Source organism: Podarcis erhardii (assembly GCF_964252035.2).
Source record: "Podarcis erhardii genome assembly, chromosome: 10".
Taxonomy (NCBI): Eukaryota; Metazoa; Chordata; class Lepidosauria; order Squamata; family Lacertidae; genus Podarcis; species Podarcis erhardii.
The window spans coordinates 46928217-46953794 of record NC_138500.1 but is presented as its reverse complement, the minus strand read 5'-3'; the positions used below and the strand labels follow the sequence as shown (position 1 = coordinate 46953794).

The 25578-nt window shown below is 41.2% G+C and overlaps 1 protein-coding gene across 2 annotated transcripts in view; it reads left to right on the top strand.

Annotated features, from left to right (window-relative positions):
• The window catches only part of HMGA2 (high mobility group AT-hook 2), a 137765-nt gene extending 112404 nt beyond the window's left edge, over positions 1-25361 (top strand). For both annotated transcript variants that reach the window (XM_081878149.1, XM_081878150.1), the window contains 2 exons: positions 7752-7784; positions 22001-25361. In XM_081878149.1, coding sequence (XP_081734275.1) covers positions 7752-7784; positions 22001-22011 — 44 coding nt within the window. In that variant the 3' untranslated portion in view covers positions 22012-25361. The remainder of the gene's footprint in view (positions 1-7751; positions 7785-22000) is intronic.
• The last annotated feature ends 217 nt before the right edge of the window (positions 25362-25578 follow it).

The following is a 25578-nucleotide window of genomic DNA, read 5'->3' as shown; positions in this document are numbered from 1 at the left end:
CACATGAGAGCTACTGCCAGAGTGGGGGGGAGCCATGTTAAAAGTACACAGTAATTCAACATAAGTAAATATTCCCATTTCAGGAAATTAAATCATTATCCTTAACAGTATGCACTTGTGAGGATAGCTCCACCCAAGTCATTACGGAGATCGAAAGAGGCTAAAATGTAAAAATGCCTGGTGGGACGAAAGTAATAACTCACTATTGAAGATCTTGGAGGCAAGAGGTTCTTCCACTGCGAGCTGCTTTTTGACACATTTATTCCTAATATGGTGATAATAATGGGTCAGCTTTACAGGTTGGTCATGAAGACAACTGTATCTGAAAAGCTTTCAGCAGTTTGCAAAAGGGTTGCTATTTATTATTTATTAAATATAACTACTGCCCTCCATCTGTGGATCACAGGGCAGTTTACAGAATAAAAACACAATGTTTCATAGGGAGTTCGTGAACAGTCCAATATCTGGAGAAAGCAAACCTTTCTCCAACATTTGATAACTCCCCAAAAGCAGTTGGCATGAAAAGATGATTAGTCACAAGGCAAACTCCAGGGGCCACCTCCATAGTCAGAGGTCCTCCAGACTGTCACTATTTTACAGAAGGATTCAAGTGCATACCGGAAATTCAGATTTGCACATTTAAAGTAGATTAAAAGGCTCTGCTCCTAGCACAAGTCCACTTCAGAAAAAGAAACAGATTTATTTATTTATTCATTTTGGAAAGTGATGCAGAAATGATTTGAAAAGAGTGGGATGGATGAATGGCTAACAGGAAGATGTGTCAATACCCTCCAAACAAATTAGGATGTGCTCCATGTTGTATAACTTTGAAAACAAATTGAATGAATGCTCAAGAAAGGCCAGATAGAATCTAACCTCCATGTAATCTTTGTGCAAGCAAATCAGGACGAGTGCTCAATAAAGTGATCCTCTGGAAGGTCCCTCAGTCTTTCCCTCCTCTCTCAAAAAGTGTGCCTTACCTCCCAGCATCCAGATCCTTCTACCTCATTTCTTCTCTGTGTGCCTATTTGAGGCCTCGTCTACACTTCTGCTTTTCCTGCCACTTTCCCCCGGGGAAAGCCACTCTTTACTTCTGAATTGGAACAATTGTCAGTTGGGTTTTCTGTGGATTAATGTTTGCTCCGATTTAGCAGTAAAGAGCAGGCTGTCCAGCAGGGCAAACAGGAAACCTCTCAGACCTGTGCTTATTAGCTGTGGGATGAGCAAAGTGTGGACGAACCCAAGTCTCTCATGCAGGTTGCACTGGCATGTCCTGGAATACAGGGAAGTGATTTAGCCTTCCCTCTGTATTGTTTGTATGTCCATTAAAAATGCAATCTAATTGGGCTATTGTCAACTATGGATTGTCCTTTAGCCCTGGCTAGCTCAAAATGCAAGGCTATCTATTCAGCAAATACAATAATGCAAATACCAAAAAAAAAAAAAAAATGCATTTTGTTATCCAGCTTGTTTGTTCAATTTGTTTGTTTCAGCCTTAAGTAGCAGCCTTTTTTCAGGATTCAGTTACGTTGCAGCGATCCTTACACATGTATCTACTGCAAACTTTGAGCTGACCAGACCTTTGCACCCTTCAGGCCGAATGTTGTTGCCAGAAGACTGTGCATTTCAAAAGGACTTGCTCTCTTTAATAATCTCAGCCATTAGCACTCTTTCCCCTCCCCTGCTGATTACACCTGTACACATGTTTACTCCAAAACCACATCAAATCCACAGACATTCTTGCAGGCTGACTGGTTTCTTCTGCTCAGAAATCCCCCTATTTCTTGGCTGAGTACCCTGCATTCATGTGACTCCTGCACACTGCAACTCAATGAAATCCTCTGAAACAGCTGCCAATTCACCAAATTTTCCATGAATTAGGTCCTGACACTTCAATGAGAGGAAAGACAATGTCTGAAACCAGGCCAACTCTGGCTGACTGCCTAGTATGTGTCACAGTAATTCTACCAGCTGCCCTTCCACACAGCACTTCATACTTTACAGACCACCAAGCAGATCCCTGAATACTTCAATGCTGTTTGGAGTTGGAGCTGCCAGTATGTTTTCTCAGCCTCTGGCACCCAGTGGCTCCAGGCTGGACCCAGAAAGTTTTTGTGCGTGTTTGTTTTGTTTTGTTTTTATTTTTATGAATGGCTGTAGAAGAGGAGTCTTGACTGAACCGAGGCACAATACTGCAGCCATTCATGAAAACAGCAAAAGGAAAACATTGTACTTTGACTGATTGGATGCAGACCAAAGTTTATAGGAATGTTACTCATTCAGGACTTTTGCTGTCTAAAGGCTGATAACGTCTTTGCCTGCTAGATTATGGCTTGTAATTTAAAAAGTGTGGATTTGTGATCCTGGATAGATTGATTGTACTTCTACAAACTAGTTCAATCTTTTTTCTTTGCCTCGGAGAGGGGGGCAGATTTTTACGTCTTCCTCGAACCATTTCATTTCTGAAAAAGAGACATGTTGCTAGAAAACTCACTTCTTTTCAGATTTCCACCAAAAGTTTGGTCCAGGAGGGGGAAAAAAATACAATCTCTAGATTACTTATGTGTTTCCTAGCTTTCACATGGAAAAACTGTGTGACTCAAAATGAAGCCATTTAAGGCTTAAAACAGGGAAGACATTATTCAACTGAAGAAAATTAATAATTGTTGATATATAACAATGGGAGATCTAACCCATGGTATATAACGTTGTATCATTTGGTTGGTGTTGTGTGGCTTTGATCCTGCAGTAATTGCTAAGGCAAATTGGAGAATGGCTGTGAATGAATGAGTGCTCTGTTTAAGAATTCTCTTTTGGCAGGGCTGGAATTTATTCTTCAGTTCTGGAGTGTCTCCTTCCATGATGGCAGTGGATGCTTATTCCATGTGTTTATTGCCATGTTCTAATTCAGCATTTCCCAAAGTTTCTACTGAGGGCCTATTCAAATATTATGGACCCCACAGAGAGGTGGGTTTTTTTTAAAAAAAAAAATCCAACTTGCGCTACACGCAGGCACTGTGATCCTGGAAAGCCGCTCACTGTGTGGATATTCCCTGCACATAACTGTCTAGAAAGCAGGAATATGTGCAGCTTATTGAGTTGCATCCAACTAAGCCCTACTCAGAGTAGGCCCATTGAAATCATTGGGCTTGGGATAGTCACATTCATTAATTTCAGTGGTTCTACTCTGAGTAGGATTAACGTTGGCTATGACCCTTATGAACCTTGCTTCTATTTTTAATTTTCTCACATTACTGTCCCGCCTTTAGTCTTTCATGGAAATCAAGACAGTGTACATGTGGTTCCCAGGCAGCTACCAGTAACATTGGGCAGGAAAGTTCCTACAGAACATTTTCCATTTCATAATTTCATTAGGTACAATGACTGGATGCCACCTGCAAATAAATATTGGGCGGAATTACCAGTTCCAAAATTGTTAGCTTTGTTTACCAAATACAAGGAAAATAAACTTGCTAGACTAAATCACTCTCTAGGGACAGGCTTTCCCAAACTGGTCCACAAGCTTCATTCAGATGTAAAGTGCCACACCTGCATGAAATATACTGATTTTTAGTTGTATTGTATGGTTTATTAATTTTGCGAATAACTTCCACTGTATTCTGCTCTGGTCAGACCTCACCTGGAGTACTGTGTCCAGTTCTGGGCACCACAGTTCAAGAAGGACACTGACAAACTGGAACGGGTCCAGAGGAGGGCAACCAAAATGGTCAAAGGCCTGGAAACGATGCCTTATGAGGAACGGCTAAGGGAGCTGGGCATGTTAAGCCTGGAGAAGAGGAGGTTAAGGGGTGATATGATAGCCATGTTCAAATATATAAAAGGATGTCACATAGAGGAGGGAGAAAGGTTGTTTTCTGCTGCTCCAGAGAAGCGGACACGGAGCAATGGTTCCAAACTACAAGAAAAAAGATTCCACCTAAACATTAGGAAGAACTTCCTGACAGTAAGAGCTGTTTGACAGTGGAATTTGCTGCCAAGGAGTGTGGTGGAGTCTCCTTCTTTGGAGGTCTTTAAGCAGAGGCTTGACAACCATATGTCAGGAGTGCTCTGATGGTGTTTCCTGCTTGGCAGGGGGTTGGACTCGATGGCCCTTGTGTCTCTTCCAATTCTATGATTCCCATGAGGCATTTCAATTTTAATTTACAATACAATGACATATATAAAATAGATATGTATATAAAAAGTCAGTAAGTAAGAACATTAAAAAACTACCATCAATATTAAAAAGATTAAAACAACAGCAACACATTTGTAAAATTAATTCAGATCCAGGACGGGTACCAACTGAGATAAATAAAAGCCACACACAGATTCCCAGCCATCACTAATACCAGGTACAGAAAGTATGATGTTTTGCTGGAGTCTTTCTGTTCTCAACCCAGTCAACTCTGTTCTGCCTTGCCCCTAAGTATTGGAGCATTCTGCTATCCATGTTGGCCAAAATAACATTTTAAATCAGGTGTGGAAGACCTTTGGACCTCCAGATGTTGCTCAGTGAACTACAGCTCCCATCAACCTGGATGATAGTTCATGCTTGCCAGACCTGATGGAAGTTGTAGTTTAGTAATATCTGGCAGGTCAAAGGTTCCCAACACCTATTCTAAATAATTATCCCAGTGGTCCAGTAGCACAGCTTTCCTGTCTTGTGACAGTACCCTTAATACCAGCAGGTTTACTAATGGACAGAATACAGAAGAACATAGGCAACTACCTTTGAGTCAGATCATTGGTCCATCTAGCTCAACAGTGCTCACACGGACTACTGGTGGCTCTCCAGGGTTTCTCCTAGACCTACCTGGAAATGCTGGAGATCTAACCTGGGACCTTCAGTATGCAGATGCTCTACCACTGAACTATGGTCCTTCAGCAGGGTTTCTTCTAAACTAATGGGATGTGGGTCGCACTGTGATCTAAACCATTGAGCCTCTTGGGCTTGCTGATCAGAAGGTGGGCAGTTTGAATCCCAACGTCGGGGTGAGTTCCTGTTGCTCTGTCCCAGCTCCTGCCAACCTAGCAGTTTTGCAAGTAGATAAATAAATACCACTGTAGTGGGAAGGTAAAGGGCATTTCCATGCGTCTGGTTTCTGTCACAGTGTTCCATTGCACCAGAAGTGGTTTAGTCATGCTGGCCACATGACCCAGAAAGCTGTCTGTGGACAAACGCCATCTCCCTCAGCCTGAAGCAAGATGAGCGCAGCAACCCGTAGTCGCCTTTGACTGGACTTAAACGTCCAAGGGTCCTTTCCCTTTCCCTTTTTACCTTATAAACTAGAAAGGATGAGTCCATTTAACTGGTAGCAGACGGTGTGGAACAGGTGAGGCGTATGCTGCAGGAAATAATTTGCTGGGGGAAATGTGAGCTTGAGGAGGGAATTGAAAGAGGAGAAGGAGTTGGCCTGCCAGATCAGAAGTGGGGGCAGCATTCTGTCAAAATGGGCAGGATTTATTCTGTGAAGCTGTGAAGTAATTAAAAAGAAAGTGCCTTTCTGAACTTCTTTACCTCACAGCTGAGTAGGCACAGCCAGATCACACAGATCTGCAAAGGGTGTGATTTTCAGGTGGTCTTCAGCAGGCATTTCATATTTTAAGGAATTTAGCATTGAAGAATGAAAGGAGACGTAAGGATAGATGCTAATGGTCAAGACAGGTGGGTGGCAGACTAGCTTTTAAACCCAGGATATATGTGTACACCTAGTGACCCACCAGGCTAAATGCAGCCTAACTGCCGGATGTTCTACAACCATGTTTTTGTGGCCACAGGCAACAAAACCAAAGGTTTACGGGGGTGCCATACATAGCATGTGGGCTGCATTTGACTTTGAAAAGTCACAAGTTGTGCTTTATGCTTTAAGAAACAGGCTGGATTTTCAACAGCGCTGGGGAACACTCCAGGCTGACCACATATTCATTTGAACTCAAGTGAGATGGGGAACTCAACAACGGGGAGCTAAAATGTTATGATAACGTACCAACGATCCCGGACTGGCAGACAAAGATGGTGGAATATGCTGAGTTGGCGAAATTGACTGGGAAAATCCAAAACCAGCAGGATCAAACGTTTCAAAAAGACTGGAATAAGTTTATAGAGTATTTGAGGGATAATTGTAAACATTTAACAGCACTGACAGGACTGATTTAAAGCTTGATACTTTATAGAAAGCATGGATTTGCAATTAATATAATTTAGTGATTATTGGAATTGAATAGAGAGTAAAGAGGGAAAATTGAAATGCAATTTTAAAAAAAGATATAATTTAAGGTAATCATGGGCCGGGAGGGAGGGGAGTCGAGTGCTCATGAGAGTGGAATATAATTCAAAAACTGGAGTGTGTTATATTTATATAAAATGGAAACTTAACAAAAATGATTTAAAAGTAAATAAATTGGTAACATGTCTAGAAAGTTGAGCCATGGGTGATTTTGCAAACCTGGCCTAGATTGGTCTCCCATGGACCCTTGTGTTCTATTTCAGAGGATACAGACTTTTTGTCTGCAGAGATTTGACTCCTTGCATGATATATCCTTAATAAAGTAAGCTGTGAGTTCATTGTTTTAAGGAATCTGCATGCTCCAAAAGGATGGAAACCAGACTCTTCTTATTCAAACCACCATTGTATTTTAGTCCTCTGCTTGGTATAGTGAAAAGAAAAATCTCCATGAATGCATTAGAAAAACAAAAAACTTTCTCCCTACCTAAGTTTCAGATACACAGACAAATGCAGCAAAATGTCAGTTGGCAGCTGGCATAGCTCAATTGGTAGAGCATGAGATTCAGTTTCAGCGTTGTGGGTTTGAGCCCCACGTTGGACAAAAGATTCCTGCATTGCAGGGGGTTGGACTAGATGACTCTTGTGGTCCCTTCCAACTCTACAATACAGAGATACTTTGAACAAAAATGATGTACACAAATCTGGATGGCCTCAAAAGCAGTTATGGGGGATGGACTTTGTACAATCTTGCAGTACTGTTATCTCTTTACCTATATTTACTGGAATTCCATGAAGACTAATAAAATTCTGCAAATATCCCTCAACTGTAGTTTTACATTATTTTCATGTATGCCATGAGAATGTTATACAAAGTATGTGCAGCTAAATTAGAATAATTGTAGAAAATATGCAAACAATCTCTTGTCTTTCCCAGCTGTATATTACTGTAAAAGTTAACCTGTTCCCAATGCCCAGACTGGAAATTTATAAGCATATAATTCTAATCAAAAAGGATACACATCATATCACACATAATACTGAAAACTGAGATTTTTCCACTGTATGTTACATTGGCCTTCACCTACCTGGTATTCTCCAGATGTTTTGGACTACTGTTCCCATGAGCATCATCCAGCACAGCCTGATGGGCTCCACATTGAGGAAGGCTTTGTTACACAGTACAACTTTGTTACACAGTACAGTCATACCTTGGAAGTCGAATGGAATCCATTCCGGAAGTCCGTTTGACTTCCAAAATGTTCAAAAACCAAATCACAGCTTCTGATTGGCTGCAGGAAGCTCCTGCAGCCAATCAGAAGCCACGGAAGCCCCGTCAGACGTTCAGGTTCCAAAAGAACATTTGCAAACCAGAACAATCACTTCCGGGTTTGCTGCGTTCGAGAGCCAAAATGTCCAAGTTCCAGGGCGTTCAGGATCCAAGGTACAACTGTATGAGAAAGAGGAGACTTTCCTTTGTCATAAGCCATCTAAATAATATCCTTCTTTACTCTTTCTTTGCAGCCACAACAGGTGACCCAGAAGAAGCCAGCTCGGGTAAGTTTTGTGTGTGTGTGTGTGTGTGTGTGTGTGTGTGAGAGAGAGAGAGAGAGAGAGAGAGAGAGAGAGAGAGAGAGAGAGAATTATTTGCTGTGTGCTAAATTCATATAACTCCATACATCTGTAATGCTAATCTGACGTCGACATGTAATGAACAGAAATACTTGAGGGTACATAAACGAGATGATTTTTTGCCGATTAAACAAGGACAACATCGCAAACAAGAATCTTATTTCATCAGGTGCATGTTAAACTTTTTTTTTTTACTCACATTTCTTTATAGCCAAATGGTGACAAAACAGAAGTTAAAAACTACAAAACACAATAATAATTATAAAAGAATGAAGCTAAAGCAAATTATAACAGCCACGGAATAAACCCAACAGCAGTTTAATGATCCAAAGGGGTAGGCAAACTAAGGCCCAGGGTCCGGATTCGGCCCAATCACCTTCTAAATCCGGCCCGCGGACAGTCCGGGAATCAGCATGTTTTTACATGAGTGGAATGTGTCCTTTTATTTAAAATGCATCTCTGGGTTATTGGGGGGGGGGGGCTTGCCTGGTGTTTTTACATGAGTAGAACATGTGCTTTTATTTAAAATGCATCTCTGGGTTATTTGTGGGGCATAGGAATTCGTTCATTATAAAAAAAAGTCTGCCCCCTCCCCATGAGGGATAGTAGACCAGCCCCCTGCTAAAAAAAGTTTGTTGATCCCTGATAAACAACAACAAATTTTTAAAACTGAAAGACTACAAAATTATTTAAAGAGGCAAACTGCTGAAAAATCCCTCTCTCTAGTAGCCACCACCTTCATCAGGGGCAATTGGAGAAGGGCGTCAGAAGAAGATGACCTTAAGATCTGGGTAGGTATATATGGGAAGATGCTTAGGGCCTAGAAAGAGACTACCTATCATTTTAGATTACAGAGCACTGGCATAATATGATCCTTTTAGCCAGTCCCAGTTGACAATCTGGCCAGGCTATTTTGGCCTGACCGAACTTTCTAGACCATTTTCAAAGGTAGACCCACAGACAATGCCTTCTAGCAATGCAGAATTGGCCGATTAAACAGCCATTAACCCCACTTTGTCACACTGTCTTGTTTAAAAGGGTTGTTTTCTCACCTTTCCAATGAATATTTATGGATGAAATGGGAGCTCTAAACCATTTTACAGACTCCAAACACAGAGCTCCGGAACATGGTAGTTATTACACACTGCTTAACATTGAAAACTACGGTAGACTTTTATATAATATGAGCATAACATCCTTATGAGTATAATAGAGGAGACAATGAGGATCAGAAGCGATTTCAGGATCCATGAAAGGATGGGGAAGCTCTCTTCAGGTGTTACTAAAATATGTCAGTGTTTTCTTGAGTCCCGAGGCATGACTGGCTCAGGAGTGGAGTGACCAAGCTGTGACAGGTGAAGATGGAGAGGAGACATTCGGCTGGGGGCTGAGACCAGAGAGAAGAGGCTGGGGGGAGCAGATGCTTTTGGCTCCCAGGCAGTGGCGTAGCGTGGGGGGTCAGGGGGGCCTGGCCGCACCGGGCGCAACATCTGGGGGTTAGGGTTAGGGGGCGCAAATTACTTGCCTTGCCCCGGGTGCTGACAACCCACGCTACGCCACTGCTCCCAGGGCCCTGCTGCCTCAGCTGGGGAAGTAGAAGTCTCATCTCTCCCCTACTCTTTGAGACAAAGGAACACAGACAGGGAGTCTGAGAGGGAGTCAGCCCACAGCTAGGGAAGGAGAAACCAAAGTCAGAAGGGGTGGGGAAGACTCCTTGGAAGGGTGCCAAGGGAGATGTAAGTGGGTAGGAGGGGAAGCACTTTGCAGAGGCTAGTCTCCAGTACAGCAGTACAGGTGCTTAGCAGGATTAGAAGGAATTACAGTGGTACCTCAGGTTACATACGCTTCAGGTTACATACACTTCAAGTTACAGACTCCACTAACCCAGAAATAGTACTTCAGGTTAAGAACTTTGCTTCAGGATGAGAACAGAAATCGTTCTCCGGTGGCAGCAGGAGGCCCCATTAGCTAAAGTGGTGCTTCTGGTTAAGAACAGTTTCAAGTTAAGTACGGACCTTCAGAATGAATTAAGTACTTAATCTGAGGTACTACTGTACACATGATAGACAAGAAAACTAGAAATATCAACAGCCATTGCTTGATTCAGGGATGGTGAGTTGCTTGGAGTCCCGAAGTCCAGGGGATCTGCAAGCTTTATAATGTATAAAGAGGGTGATGTATCCTGCTGGTCAGCTGCTCACTGGGTCCTGGCAACACCTTCAAACCACAGGAAAAGACTTCTGTAGCACCTGGAAGGGGAGGCTCCCTTAGGAATCTAAGAATCTGTCTCGCACTGTGTTTGCCGGGCAGCTTTATAGATTACTTCTATATGAGCCCGCTCCTCCTCCAGTTCAAGCTATCAGTAGGGTCTGGGTGGGTTCCAGCATCTTTAACTGGGATCCTGGTGGTCTGCTGATTGCCAGTGCTTCTTTCCACCCACACTCCCAAACAAAACATTCTTTGCAATAGCTCACAGGCTTCAACTTGTCACATCTCCTAAAACCAAGCTGCTGATTTTTGATTTTTTTTAAAAAAGAAAACCATATTACTTTAGAAATAATGGAGATAACCTAATTTATGGTTTGGGATCATTTTCCAGCAATGATAGAGTGGTTTTGTTACGAATGCGCTGACCAGCAATTCCTCTCTAGCAGTTCTAGTTAGCGGGTTAAAAATATATTTGCTCATTTGAGCATTGAACACAATCAGTATAGCGACTAGCGTAGAAATATTGATTTGGCCTTTGACAGGGTTACCAGGTCTCAGGGTCTAACCTTAAATTGGCCTGAAACCTATCCTTGCTTCCTTAGAAGTGAGTCCCACGAGGTCCAGTAGGACTTAGTCCCAAGTAAAGAAGTATAGGGCTGCGGTCTTAACCCGTTCCCAGGTGAAAGTATTAAATCTCAAGGCAAGGAAGGAGAGAGAAGGGAGAAAGCCATGTTCCTGCCACCATCAGCCTTCTTCTAACATTTCCAACATGTTCTTCCAGTTTCATTTTCTCTCCTTTTATGGGAGAGAGTAAACTGGAAGGTGGACACCCAAACTTGTATTATAAATATATTTTGGAAATGCATAGGAAATTGGACAATAATTCCGCAAAGGAGATCAGCTTGAAGGGGGAAGCTTGGGATATCTATTATCTGTCTTTCTCAATATGTACTTTGAGCCTCAGAAAAACTAGCAGCCCTTTTATTTGGGAAGCTGGAATATGCCTGAGAAGGCTGTTCAGCCTAAGAAGGATGAGAGTCCTGCCACAGTTCAGTCTCGTGCCTCTATTCCTTACTACTCCCTTTTATTTTACATGACCGAAATCATCTATAAAAGCAAATAGTTCAGGCTCAAAATTAACAAGAACATGAGCTCATGCAGGCTTCCTAATCTGAGCTGTCTAAGGAAATAATGATAAAATATAAACATAGGGACTACATGGAAGTTCATGGAGGATAATGTAAATCTTATACTACATTCAGAGGAATCACTTCCTTTTCCATCTGTTTCCTTCAAAATAGCCTTGCAGATGGTTTTTCCAGACAGCTTTCTAGATTAAGGTAGAAATCTCCCCCCAATGGGATTTGGAAATATTAAGCCCAAGCCTTGGAGTACCAAAGTGTTTAGTTGTAGTTTGGACCAGCAGCCTTGGTTACTCTAGGCCAGACGTGAGAAACATTTTTCAGTCCCAGAGCCATGTTCCCTTGTGAGGAGCTCTCAGGGGGCTGCATGTTGTTGCTGGGTGGAACCAAAGGCAAAGAGTGGGCAGATGTATTGCACCTTTGTATATACAATAATAGGCGACATTCAAGCCATGCAAAAATCCTAGGTTTCTGTTTGTGCGCACACTATAAACACGAGGGATCATCACAGTTCTGGGATACATTCCAGCCAGGCAAAAGCAGCCGGGCAAAAGCACTTGAGGAGTGTTCAGAGCAGGGCCAGACCAAGACATTTTGGCACCTGAGGCAAACCACAGAATCACACACACACACCCTACCCAGTTTATACCAGTGGTGGTTTGGAATAATTTTTGCTTACAACACCAGACTTCTAAACTATTTTTTTTCAATGAATCCGGGGACACTTTTCAACTTCAGTCAAATTCCGTGGATTTTGTCAGGGGACTGATTTGTAAATCCGGGGACCGTCCCTGGGAAACGGGGACGTCTGATAACCTTATTCTAAACACAACTCCAATACAGACCACTCTGTAACTCTCCCCTACAATGCAGCACACAAAAATCCAGTTGTAGTGTTTCGTGCCCTCTGGAACAAGAGGTTACCTGCTTTTAGCATTCCAGTTCTGATACCAAAGATCACTGTGTGAGCTCTGTGTTGCCCCCACTCTGCCTTCCCAATGCACACACAGTAACACACTGTTGCAGTTTCCAGTTGTATTATTTTTATTTATTAATGATCATGCATCCTATTTTGTCAGAAGTTGAAAGATATGCTTTTGTGTATGAAACATTTTGTTGTATACTGGTTTGAACTTCTAGATCTGTGTGTTTTCAAAGATGTCCCGTTTAGTTATTTTGTTGTTGTTGTTGTTTTAAGAAAATCAAGCTCCTATCTCTATTTTCATCTTGAATAATACCACCAGTTTTCTTTAGAATATTGTGCAAAATACAGAAGAGTCTAAGGTAGTGTCCCCCTCCACCTTTTTACTACAGTTCTATAAATGTCATTATCTTTCAGCTTTCAAACACACTGCAGGGCAAATCCATCCACTAAATCTTACTTTAGGGACAGATGCTTTCTAGCTTAGAGCCATGAAGACACTATGTAAAATTCAACGGTATCTTCAGACAGTTAAAGAACCCAGAGGATTTTCCATTTTGCAGCTGGAGAATGCAAGAGCAGGTTACACTGTGAAATGATATTCTCTCAGTATTAATACGGACTCTTAAATCATAAGATATGTGTATGTCCACATGATAGCTGTGAAATGATTTATAACTACAGAGAGAACTCCTGCAGTGAACTTGTTTTAGAAAAGGTTACCAGATCTACATGCAAGCCACCGGTTAAGTTTAAACATATCTTGCAGAAAAGTTAGGTATGCTATATTTAAAGAAAGAATGTTTATTGTGCCCTTTCAGCTACTGCCGTTTGATAGGCTTGTTTGAGGATTAAAGGATATATAAATTTAACAACAACACAAAATTGGTATTTCTAGTAAAATCTGTTGTACTTTTTTGCTTAAATTGCTAAATAAGCAATAGAGGAAAAACAAGCCAGTTTCCTAATTTGCAAGCAGTTTGCAACAGCTGTATCCTTGGCCAGAGTGTCATATGGGTGATTATATTGTAAAATAATACAAAGGAAATAGTTATTTTTAGGGACGCATCATGAAGATTATCAAAGTGAAACTTTTTTAAAAACAAAACAAACAGGACATACTTTATTTTTATCACTCCTGAAGCATAAAAACAATATGCGTGTAAATCTGTCATTTGACCAATTATGTGAAAGGGGGTTTCAAAAACAAAGGTTTTTATAATGGTGATATTGCAAGATAAAGCACACATAGCCATACAGTTGTCCCCTAAATCTCCTCCCCTTTTTCTAAAGGTTCTAAAGCCGCCTGTTAGTAACCCAACTGCTGTGGACTTCAGAGATACAAACTCACACATACTTATTAACTCTTTTTACTCATCTCCTACAATTTCTTTCCCTTTCTCTTTTCATAGCTAATTTCCTGGCCTACTTAAATTCTTCAAGGCAGAGGTCTGGTCTAAGGGAATCTTGCCTAACAGCAGCAAGTGTCTATACCAGGCTTCCTCAACCTTGGCCCTCCAGATGTTTTTGGCCTACAACTCCCATGATCCCTAGCTAGCAGGACCAGTGATCAGGGATGATGGGAATTGTAGTCTCAAAACATCTGGAGGGCCAAGGTTGAGGAAGCCTGGTCTATAATCAGTAGCCATGATTAGCCAGAAACTGTTGCCTAGCAATAACTGGATAAGCAAATTTTTACTTACATTGCTTGGAAAATGCATTTTTAACAACAACAACAACACAAATTTTTTAAGCAATGCATGTGAAAAAGCACATACTAAACATTACTCCTGACCTAAGACAAACAACCTGTTCCCCCAAACACACAAGAGGAATCTTTCCAGAAAAACCACCCCAACAAAGCCTAAGGCAGAAAAACTCACAATACCTGTCAATATGCCAGAGTCTCTCATCAAATATTTATTCAAAGAAAGCCATAGCTTCTTCTTTCTACACTAAATTTGGCATGAGCTCTCCTCACAACTTCCTCTCCTACACTAAGTTTCAGGTCAATGAGTGGAGCCATTTTCAATCTATATCCCTTAGAACCTACTGCTTCCATTTCTCATTATAAAGGCGGAATACAGTTCAGCTGACTCTTAGCGTAGGGCCACAACTGTGCCCTCTACAAAGATCAGGCCAGAGACATTTTCTGTGTTTTAGACAAGTTGTTATTTAATCTTACAAGGAAACTAGATTGTTCTTGTGATACAATAAATCCCTGTCTTTCCATCAAAATAATGTGCAATTAAGTCACATCATGAAAGCAAAAATCCACAATAATAATTCCGGCAAAGTCAAGCAGTAGACAAAGAAAATAATCAGGCAAACACTGACTGAAGCCCACTTAAACCATGTAGTGACATATAGTGCACCCTGCTTAGCGAGGCTTTCTGTAGGATATGTGCCGTCTCAGACGTTGCCATCAGCTGTGCCTTATTTGAACCTTTTGAGCTATATCACCGCCCCAGTCCTATTTCTCTGATAAAAAAATTTCTGAGCATTCCTCAAGGAATTTATAGTCGTACTTGCTGAACTCTTCGTTCATGTAATCAAAGGGGAGGTCAAGGGAAAACCAGGAAAATTTGTGCGCGCCCTCTTTCTCTCTCTCTGTATCCAATTCAGACATTGCGCCCACTGAAGAATGTGCTTGTTAAACCCCTTGTATAGCTGGGACTTCATTTTTCTTTGTGAAGTGGGCTGCGATGTATATGGCTGTGAGCTGTTCAGTGCTTGGAACCTTCCTTGACTGGCGCTCATAAAAATGTCACTATGCACTTCCACTTTGAAAAGCTCTTTTATCTTACCTTCCTGAAGCCCCCTTTCCAAAGGGTAAGCACGCTTGACCAGGAAGCAGCAGCTTGGCCTTCCCACATAGCTAGGTCTTAATGAGGTGTGCACAGCTCTTGGCTTTCGACTTTCAATGTCTTTCGTGTAACTTCAAAGCTGCTGGTTTCACATTTGACGAGAGGCCTACAGCTAGTGTTTTGGCTGGTATACATGTCTCTTTGCTCTCTCGCATACACAACGCAGCAGAGTTGATCGTAGCCATGTGTACAGTGGTACCTCGGTTTACGAACTTAATCCTTTCCTGAAGTCCGTTCTTAAACCAAATCCATTCTTAAACCGAGGCGCACTTTCCCTAATGAGGCCTCCCGCCGCTGGTGCCCTTCCACCTTTCGGATTTCGTTCATAGACCGAGGTAAAGTTTGCAAACCAGAACACTACTTCTGGTTTTGCAGAGTTCATAAAATGAATAGTTCGTAAATTTGACTGTTCGTAAACCGAGGTACCACTGTACTTGGAAGTTCAATATGTCTTACTCTTGTTTAATTGTACATAGGATTGTAATCTTCCTTGTTTACCTTTGCTCTCATGCACCCTTCTGGGAGGGAAAAGGAGAAGCATCTGCTGCCACCATTCTGCCCTGATCTTCTCATTTGTGCCTGGCCCTCATCCATCACAGATATCAATGCAAAGATGCCGTTTGTTATCCAACCAACAGCTTCCTTGAGGAACAAACACCTTCTTTGCAAAGAAGGTTGCAGCAGCTAAAGACCAAATGGATGACACCCATCTTTAAATGTCTGAAGGGCTGCCATGTGGAAGGTGTAGCAAGCTTGCTTTCTGCAGCTTGAAGGAACAGATTCAAATTGCAAGAAAGGATATTGCAAGAAAGGATATACCATCAGGAAGGATGGTAACAGCCATTCAAGAATGGAACAGACAACCTCGGAAGCTGGCAGACCCTCTTCCACTGGAGTTTTTTAAGTAGAGGTTAAGCAGGATTCTTCACCTGCACTTCCTACATTCTGTTCCAGCTTTCCCGCTCTATGATTCTGTGACTAATAGGGAATGGGCTCAATGGCAGCTTCTCCTTTCCCTGCCAGACAAGAGTATGATATAAACAAAGTTCTAATTCATGTGTACATTTACATGGATGTAAGCCACTGAATTCAATCTTCCTAATGTGCACAGGATTGGACTGTAGCTAAAATTTTGTTGCTCTTTCTCTTTCCCTTTCTAGCACTGCCCATTCCTAATTCCCTACACCCAGGAAGACATATTTCCTGTTTATAGGAACAGAAGAATTTGCTTCATACCAAGTTGGCCTCTGGTCCATCTGGCAACAGGCAGTGTCTCTTAAGGGTCTCTGGCACATTTCTACCTAGAAATGTTTCTGCTCACTTCCTGCTTTAGGCCAGTCACCTATTCCCAGCATAGCCCACCTGTGAAGATACTGGAGGAGGTATAAAGTAGCTGCAAAAAGGGACTTTGTTCTTGTGCCACAGGCATCAAATTTTAGTTCCTGAACCACGTTTTTTTCTGTGCACCCCCTCAGTTAGTACAGCTAGCTCCCAGATAGTTTGCACAGGGAATGTATTCCAAAGATGAGTTATCTTAGGTCTATAGCCACTTGTGATGGGAGACTATCCTGATTTTTTTTTTTAAAAAAAAAAATCTGTTTACTTGTAAAAGGGCATGGAAAAACATAGAGTCAATCACCATTCCCCTGCCTCAAAAAAATACCTGCTCCCACTTTCTGCCTCAACAGCAAACCATTGAAATAACTAACAGGATGTTGTAGAATAAATTCCCTTACATTTTAAATATTGTAGAATAATTCTTATTTTATTAATAAGAATTTGTCTTACCAATATTGTTGTATTTTATACCACTCATTTATAAAATAACTTTTAAACATAGTGGGCCAACTATATTTAAGTAAGTTCTGCTTGATTTGCATTGACGCTGAGTCCCTGACAATGAATCTTTCTGCCTCTTAAAAGAAATCCAAGGCTGTAAGACTGTACCCACTTACATATTTTAAACATAAAATATGTGCTTCTGGGTAGATATACATATTATGTAGTAGCATCTGATCTCAGATTAACCTATATATAAACAAATTGGACTTTGCTGTCCAAGAAACAAGAGGGGAAAACTACAGAGATTCTAACGGCTAGAAAAATGGAGAGAAACAGGAAATAAAAGTGCATGAAAGGGGAGGGGGAAACAGCAGCTCTTAGGAACCCAGGGATTCCTATATCCTCGTGTCCAAGCAACTCACTTGTCGGTCACAGCTCTGACTTCAATCATTGGTTAAAATCATGGAAATCAGGGTGCAGCCTGGATAGCTCATCCACAGAATCACTGAAACATTGCCTGCTCATTTTGCTTAACAGCTTTCCTTCTAGGAGGACTAAGGTTTAGTTTGGTTTGTATGTAATGAAAGCTCAGTCTGGGGATTGTATCCAATACTAGTTCTGCACAAAGTAAAACGTTGAAATTAATGGCCATGACTAACTTAAGTCCATTAATTTTGGATACATCTGGCATGGGCTCAGGTGCAATTGCTTCAACAGCATCACTATAATCTGGCCATGATGACAGGTCCATTTCAGTGGATGAAACCACTGAAGCCACTGAGAATGTTTTCTAAGCAAATCTTTTTATAGTCAGTAACCCTGGGATTCAGAGGTATCGGTATGAAATTTATTTGCCTTTTATGTTGCTATTGATGTTGCAGTAAGCAAATTATTGTCGCTGAAGTGAGTGGATCATGTCTCCTGTTTGAAGAGGCACCGTGTAAATATTTCCATACCCACCTACAATCACACTGCTTTGCTGAGGAATACAGATAAATTATTCCCAGATACACAGCACCTCTTGGAGCACATAGGACCCAGGGCAGAAGAGTTATCTGCAGATGCCAGTTTCCACACATGGATTGCCCATGCTGGATTTGAAATTGTACACATTCTGTAGTATCAAATAAAATGTGATCTAGGGTCATCGTTTACAGCAAAACGGTTTCTGGGATCTTTGTGGAAAAGCAGCTACAGTTATGATCTCAATGAGCTGTGAATTATTAACGTTTCCCACCTGGATGTTTCACATATCTTTTCATGCTTGTGCAACACAGAGGTCTCTTGCTTAGATGCAGCACCAGTAATGAGGTGCCAGTACTCATATCCAGTGTTTGAAACTCCCATTGTTCTAGGTGCATTTTGTGACGGGGAACTTTGTTAATGTGAGCAGTTTCTGAGCTCCGGGAACAGTACTGAGCCTACGATTTCAGATTAAAACTGCAGAGTGAAAGGAGAGGAGGACCTTTTTCTGCTTTCCCCACTTCCAGCTACTCTCTGAAGACTGGAGAAGGGGGTGGGCAGGGAAAGGACTAGACCATGTGGAAAATGAACATATTCATCTTCAGCTATGTATTTTTGTTATAAAAAAGTGTGCCTAGTTGTTGCATCCATAACCTAGGTTTAAGGTGCCCTTTTAGCTCCTAGCTTTCATATCTCGGTTTCTAACACTGCTCATATCTTGTTACAAGTGTCATGGGTGTAGGGACGAAATGGCTGCCATGAACAGCAAAAAAAGGATGGCGATGGTACTCTGTACCAGTGAGTATCATCACAAAAAACCACTGATTAGATGAATGGAGTCACCGAGTCTTTTAATGGCCCAGTGACTTTTAGCACTGTCACAACAGATCAGATGATGAATCCTGAAATTCCCAGTGCTCAAACTAGGATAGATGACAGACAACACTGTGATCTACTCCCAGAACTGGCACAGCAGATTCCTGCCATCCATTGCAGCATTTTACGTACTGCACACAAGTGCAGTAAGCAGGTAGGGCCAGCAACAACCACAACTGGGACCCCTCAAGCCTCCTTAGAATGGCAGATAAATGTCAGTTTTGTGTGTTTCCTTTATTTGGCGGTGTTTAATAGCAAATGAGCCATACCTGGGTGATTTCCCTCTGTCATTTGGCAAGGAAAGGATGCCAATTTTTACTTACGATGCCAGAAACCACTGTAAACACCTCAGCTGCTAAAGCAGGGGCAGAATCGTACAATAGAGCTGCCTGGCAATTTCCTTTGTGAAGACTGCAAGGGATACACCATAGTAACTTGCTTTAAGATATGAGTAGTGTTAGGTGAGATTATGAGCAAGGCCAGGCAAGGAGCACGCTCTGTCTTGCCATTTTGGACAAGTCACTGTCTTTCAGCCTGAAGTATAAAACAGAGTTGATGCGAGAGAGAGAAAACATGACAAGGAAATATTTGTAATGTATCTCCACCATTCTGCACAGGCTGGGAAAGAAGTTTCGACAGTAAACAATTACTAGCAGGGGGCTGTGTAAAGTTTACCTCAGCAGCAGCTTACGTATGGTTGCACAGTGGAGGAATAGGACGATGGCTGAAAATGAGTTAGTGCGATGAATGGAACTGTATTTGTGCGATATGTTGCTGCCTTTTTTGTGATTTAAATATTACAGTGGCACCTCGGGTTACAGACACTTCAGGTTACGTGTTTTCGGGTTGCGCACCGCGCTGAACCCGGAAGTACCAGAATGGGTTACTCGTTTTGCACAGAAGCACTGAATCACGCACGGATCATGTTCGGAACCCGAGGTTCCACTCTAATTGAAAAGATAAGGTCAGGGGTTAGCCGACACTTGGCTTCTCTCTCTTTCGTCTGCCCGTGGCTTTGATCATGCTACATCTTTCTTTGTGCTTCGTTCTCCAGAGACTATCTCAGGGTCATGGCCTGTTTCCTAGTCAAGAGGTATAAACCTACTGGCTTAAATATTTGAGGCCCACAGTTTTAGCGGGGGGGGGGGTCTTCCTTCATGCTTCCCCATTTCCCACATAACCCAGAGCAGACTAAACAAAACCAGTGTGAAATCTCATGGCTTGATGCTGCTATGGTTATATTTTTTAAGCTGTCATCCATTCATTTGTACTTGTGTTTATTCCCTGGATTTACAGCTTTTTCAAGCCTTTTTTGGGGTTGGATGTTTGAAACCTTTTGAGAGAGAGGGAGGGGGAAAAGGGATTGCAGTAAGCAGTGGCCTATGATTAAAGCCTCGCGTTGTTTCTTTCCCCCTGCATGCTGCTCTTGTGCAGTAGTGTCACACATGGTAGCATTTAGGATCCCCTTCACAGCTGAAGTGTTTCAAACACTAATGAATGGAAGTTTGGTCACATAATGCAGACAAGCTGTAAGGCATGCTTTGCTGAATGGTGTGCGGCAGTGGCCTGGGAAAGGAAGAGAGTTATAAATTGTGTCAGTTAGCCACCCAGACAAAATGAAGCCATGTGGAAAATCAAATCTATTAAAGTATGAAGACTGTTATAGGCTGGTCATTCTTAAAAGGTCTCAGTTTGCTGTACGGGTAAATGTTTACCTATTCGCCCTAGATCTTTTTCACATGCTGTCTCACAAGATGATGTGCAGCATTTGATAAAAATCAACTTCTCGCTCACAGGCCCCCTTTTATCAGCAATGTTTATTGTCTCCAGTTTACCACCCATATCCTGAAAGGTACTGCTGCACATTAATTGAATAAGGAGTTTAAAAAGGATGGCGAAGTACAGCAAGGTCAGGAGATGGCCCCTACATATTTTAAGACCAAAGGGAAGGGGAGGACTCCGGCTGCTAAGAGAGAGAGAGAGAGAGAAAGAAAGAAAGCAAAATGAAGCTGTGTCGGGTTTTTGTTTTGTGTGGTTAACGCAGATTTTAGACATTGACTTTCAAAACAATGTTGTCTTTAACACTCATTCTAGGCTTCAGATGGAGTGCCATAGTGGCACTTGGTTTAACAAAATCTCAATAATGGCTGAGTGGGACTATTGTGGTATAGTGTATAGTGTGATAGGTTAGGATGTGGGAGGCCAAAGTTCAATTCCGCACTCAGCTGTAAAGCGTGTTGGGTGGCCTTGCTCAGGTTTCCATTTCGAAGCCTAACCTGCTTCTCAGGATTGTTGGCTGGGTGGATAAATGAGATAAGCAACTATACAGTACGGTTGTGCACTAAAAAGTCCTGGAGACAGGACGGATAACAAAAGAACCATTCACATTAGATTCACAGCCTTTAGAAGAAGCGCTTGCCTTCTCCCCCATCTGAAAGCTGGAATAGTTTGCATTTCTTGCCATCTGTTTTCCTCCATGCAGTTGTTTAAAGGCACATTCAATGCCTCCAATCACAGACAAAGTACAATACAAAGGTATGTCTCCCTGGCACACTTTGGTGTGATTCCCACAGTTGCAGTATTACTTGTAGTATTTGCCACAATTTTTTTTTTTTAAAAAAATATAATCTCTACAGGGTTATACCAATAGTTTCTCATGGAATGTGGCTGTTGTTTTATAAACAGTGTATATTTATTCACTGAAAGCTACTTTTAGGGTCCTTTTTAGCCCCAAACCATCACAAGGTGGCTTCTGACATAAAAATACAATGTACGCCATCAAAACATCTAAAATACTAGCACAAATAACTGTAAGGACATCTGTAGTACACCACAGCAATGAAAGAACAATAAGAACAGCACTCAACCCAATATAATATTAAAATCAGGTCAAATAATTGAATCCCATTCAGCATCAATTCAGACAACAGAACTTTCAGCAAACTTTTTCAGCACTGTCCCTCAGACCTTGTGGGGGGGCCGGACTATATTTTGGGGGGGGGCGGGGGATGAACAAATTCCTATGCCCCACAAATAACCCAGAGATGCATTTTAAATAAAAGGACACATTCTACTCATGTAAAAACATGCTGATTCCTGGACCGTCTGCGGGCCAGACTGAGAAGGCGATTGGGCTGCATCCAGCCTCTGGGCCTTAGTTTGCCTACCCATGATATATATTCTAGAAGGGAAAGAAACTTGGAATTAGTAGATATTTGATGCCTGTTTGAAGACCTACAGAGATTAAGCCATTTGACCTTGTTTGGAATTGAATTCCACCAAAGGGTCTCCTGCTGAGAATGCCCTCATGTAAATGGACTCTGTTGACTAGTTTTGAACCTAGAAGCATCACTAATTCGCCATTTTGGTTGCACATTTCAGGAACAGACTGAAGAGACATCCTCACAAGAATCTGCAGAAGATGATTAGAAGACCACACATTGCAATTTCTACCTCATCAGCAGTTGGGTCTTTTGAAGGGAGAAGACACTGCCGTGACCACTTGCTTCTGTTGCCACAACCTTTCCACTTTGGCCTGAGGGGGGACGGGGAGGGGGGGAAATCACATAACCTTAAAAAGGACTTATTAATCACCTTTGTTGTAATCCCTTCACTGCCCCGGTTTTAGTGAAACTGCTGTAACACAGGGGGACACAGATTAATGATGCAACATTTAATTACTGTTTTCTCTTTTATTTTGCTTTAACCTACTAATAGTTTGTTTGAGCTGCTAAGAAAGGGTGAATGGGTCAGTAAATCTCTGAACCGGGTTTTAAGTCATTCACTGCACTGCATATAAATAAGACTTTTGTAAAATATTAATTATAATGGGCATTCAAATAAGAAGGCCTTGGTGTCTGACACCAGTCCTTACAACACCTCTGACAACCCACTCCCCTAGCTTAGTAATTTCCCTGTTTAGAACACCAAAGATAAGGATTAGATACTACTCTTTTTATAGCCTTGTTCTAGATTTGTGCTTGATTGATTTTTTATTTTTTTTTTAACATTACTGGTATTTCAAGATACATTGATGGCTGATATTTTTTCACTTAATTCAGCTGATATTCAGGAAAGAAAGCCACAAGAAAAAAGGTACTTTTACTTTGCGAAAGGGAAAACCCCCCCGACAAAGATACATTGTATATTCACTAATACACATATATCTGCAGAAATAGTACTAAACAGAACTCAACAGCACACCTCTGTGGGAACACATTGACGTCTCTTCAGGTAGACTATGCTTTCTGGGAAGCCTCTGTTGCTTACAGACGGTTGACAGCAGACACTCTCTCACAGCAGACATTTAACAGCTAAAATTTGAATTTAAAACAATACCTCAGAATTGTTCTGAATCATGGTCATAAACTGGAACCGAGGGCAAAGAGTCAAATTCTTCGTTTGACTTAACTCACTACTGTCGGTCCCGTTCTATTGTCTCTAAACAAATGGATCTCTGTTCTTAAATCACACATCTCAATGCAAGAGCCAACACCGTGTACCTCAAGTGAGCTTGTTATTACTTTTCAGCAATATACCTTGACATAGGATGGTTTGCTGGGCAGCTTTAACCCAGTTACATGTCTCAACCTTTTTCACTCAAAGCAGCACTTTTTAGCCACAAATGCAATATTACCCCACTTTTCAATACTACCTCTGATACGTACCATTAACTCAACAGTCATATAAACATTTGCTGCTATAATCATGCAATGCAGATTATTATTATTGGGTAGGTAAACATTAATTTCTGCATTTCCCCCTTATTTCTACTTTTGTCACCTAATTTCAGCCAAGGAGACAATACTTTTAGTGTTTTTCAGCATAACCATGTAATTTCCCCACTTTTTATGCCTTTACTCTGCTAAATTTCTATGTAATGTACCATTAACTTGAATATATTTTTGTACCGAATTGCTCATAAGGTATGTAAGGATAATTTTCTTCGATAACACTACATGACAGGAAAAAAATAATAATTAACCGCAATGTTTAAATATTACTGTCCAAGTTTGTACCTCAAATAATTTTTTTAAGGAAATGGACTAGTTGATTGACAAAGACCTACCTCCAGACTATAAATGGAATGAACTTGTTGTTTCTTTCAGCATTAGTTTTTGGGAAGATTGAAACATTTAGGACTGCAACAAATCCCTGATCAAAACTATTTTTTTGTAAATGAACTTTGTGGGAAATGAATGCATTAATTACTTTCCTATTAAAAACAACCCTTCAAAGAAACTTGAATCTTTGTAGGTGGGAGGCAACAAGCTCAGCTTTTTGCATAATGCAATCACGAATATGTGCGTGTGTTTTAAAAAACTAGTAGATTGTATGCGAATACTTTTCAAGTATTTTCCATGTATTTTTCACAAATGTGATTTTTTTAAAAAAATATGTGTCAACCAGATTTATTTTAAATGCTTCTTATGTAGAGTTTGTTTAATACTTCTTTCTCTTTCTCCTTATCCCTTTCTACGTCTCTCACACAGCCGATATATCTGCTTGTTAACACGGTTTTACTATTTGGGCCAGGGGTAGTTTCTCAGGAAGGCTTTCTTCAGTATGACTCAAGTACTTAGCCAAATGCAACTAAGGAAAACTACTTCCTGGCTGCCTCACAATAGAGAACATTAAGACACAAGCGCCTCACTAAGGAACAAGAGTACTTCTTGCTGTGGGTCACCAAGAATGGAATTAGCGGCAGGGTAGGGGTGGAATTGGCATCCTTGTGTTACCAAACAGTCTTATGGGCCCTAGTCATGTCTATTCAGGCTGTTGCCCAGGATCAAAAGCACAGTGACTGTGCATGGAGGCATTTTAGCCCCCTGAAAAGCCCTTCACCTTTTCCAAAAAGATTGCAAGGTGCTCTGGAGCAGCCCCCCATGAGGCACAGTGGGTTACTGTTTGAAGAAATTACCTAATTAATAGGGACACTGGGGCAGGACTTGATAACATGCTATATTACCTCTGTCATGGAGTTTTCAGATGCACACAGGCCACACTCCTAAACTCTTGTAAGTGTCCAAGGTGCACCTGTATTCCATTCTGGAGGGGAGAATTTCTCTTCAGTTTTAGAGAGTGTTCTGAACACAAAAACTGCAAATCCCCATGGAGAAATGCATTTGAGAGACTCATTGAAGGGAATTAGGTAGCCCTTGGCAGCATGGTATATTCCCAGTTCTGGGGCATCTTGATTGGTGTAACAGCATGAGACGAAACAAATGTTATCAGTATATGTGGGTCAGATATCAAACTCCAAGGGACTTTACAGCTCTGATGAAATTAAATCTTATATTTTCTGTAATATTGTAGAACAATCAAAATACATTACTACCTCTCAGGGTCTTCTATACCTCATTTTTCAGACTGAAAAAAAAACTGCTTGTGACCACTGAAACAGAAAGATCATCATAAAAATTTATATATATATAGTTTATTTTTGTGGGAGATAAATTTTATAGGACTGTTCTTTGCTGTCATTGGTCACAGCTAAATAAGACTGGACATTAACCTTTCTGCCGTTTCTGCAAGAGGGATGTGCTTGCAGAAGAAAAGTATCAAGATGTATAACTACAGTTTACTTTTTCCTGTTTTCCTTGCCTGTCTCCTAACTCTTCGCTTTGTTATTCATATAGAGTTTCTGACTACGACTGTACTTTGAATTGCTTGCTTGTTGAACATGTTCTTTTAATGGATTATCACCGTCTGTTCAGCACAATAAACATAATAGCCGCTGTAATCCCCATGTTGTTTGATTCCTAGCGTTTTGTCACAGCTCCATGAAATAAGCAATAAAGTTTGGTCCCCGTGAACCAAGTTTGTAAAAAGAGAAAGAAAAGAATGCATGCCAGTTATCTTTGTTCAAGCAACATGGGTGATACATGAAAGATTCATATCAAAATATTCCTAGGAGATATAGCCATACTGTGGTGAGCTTTAAAAAGTATAAACACACT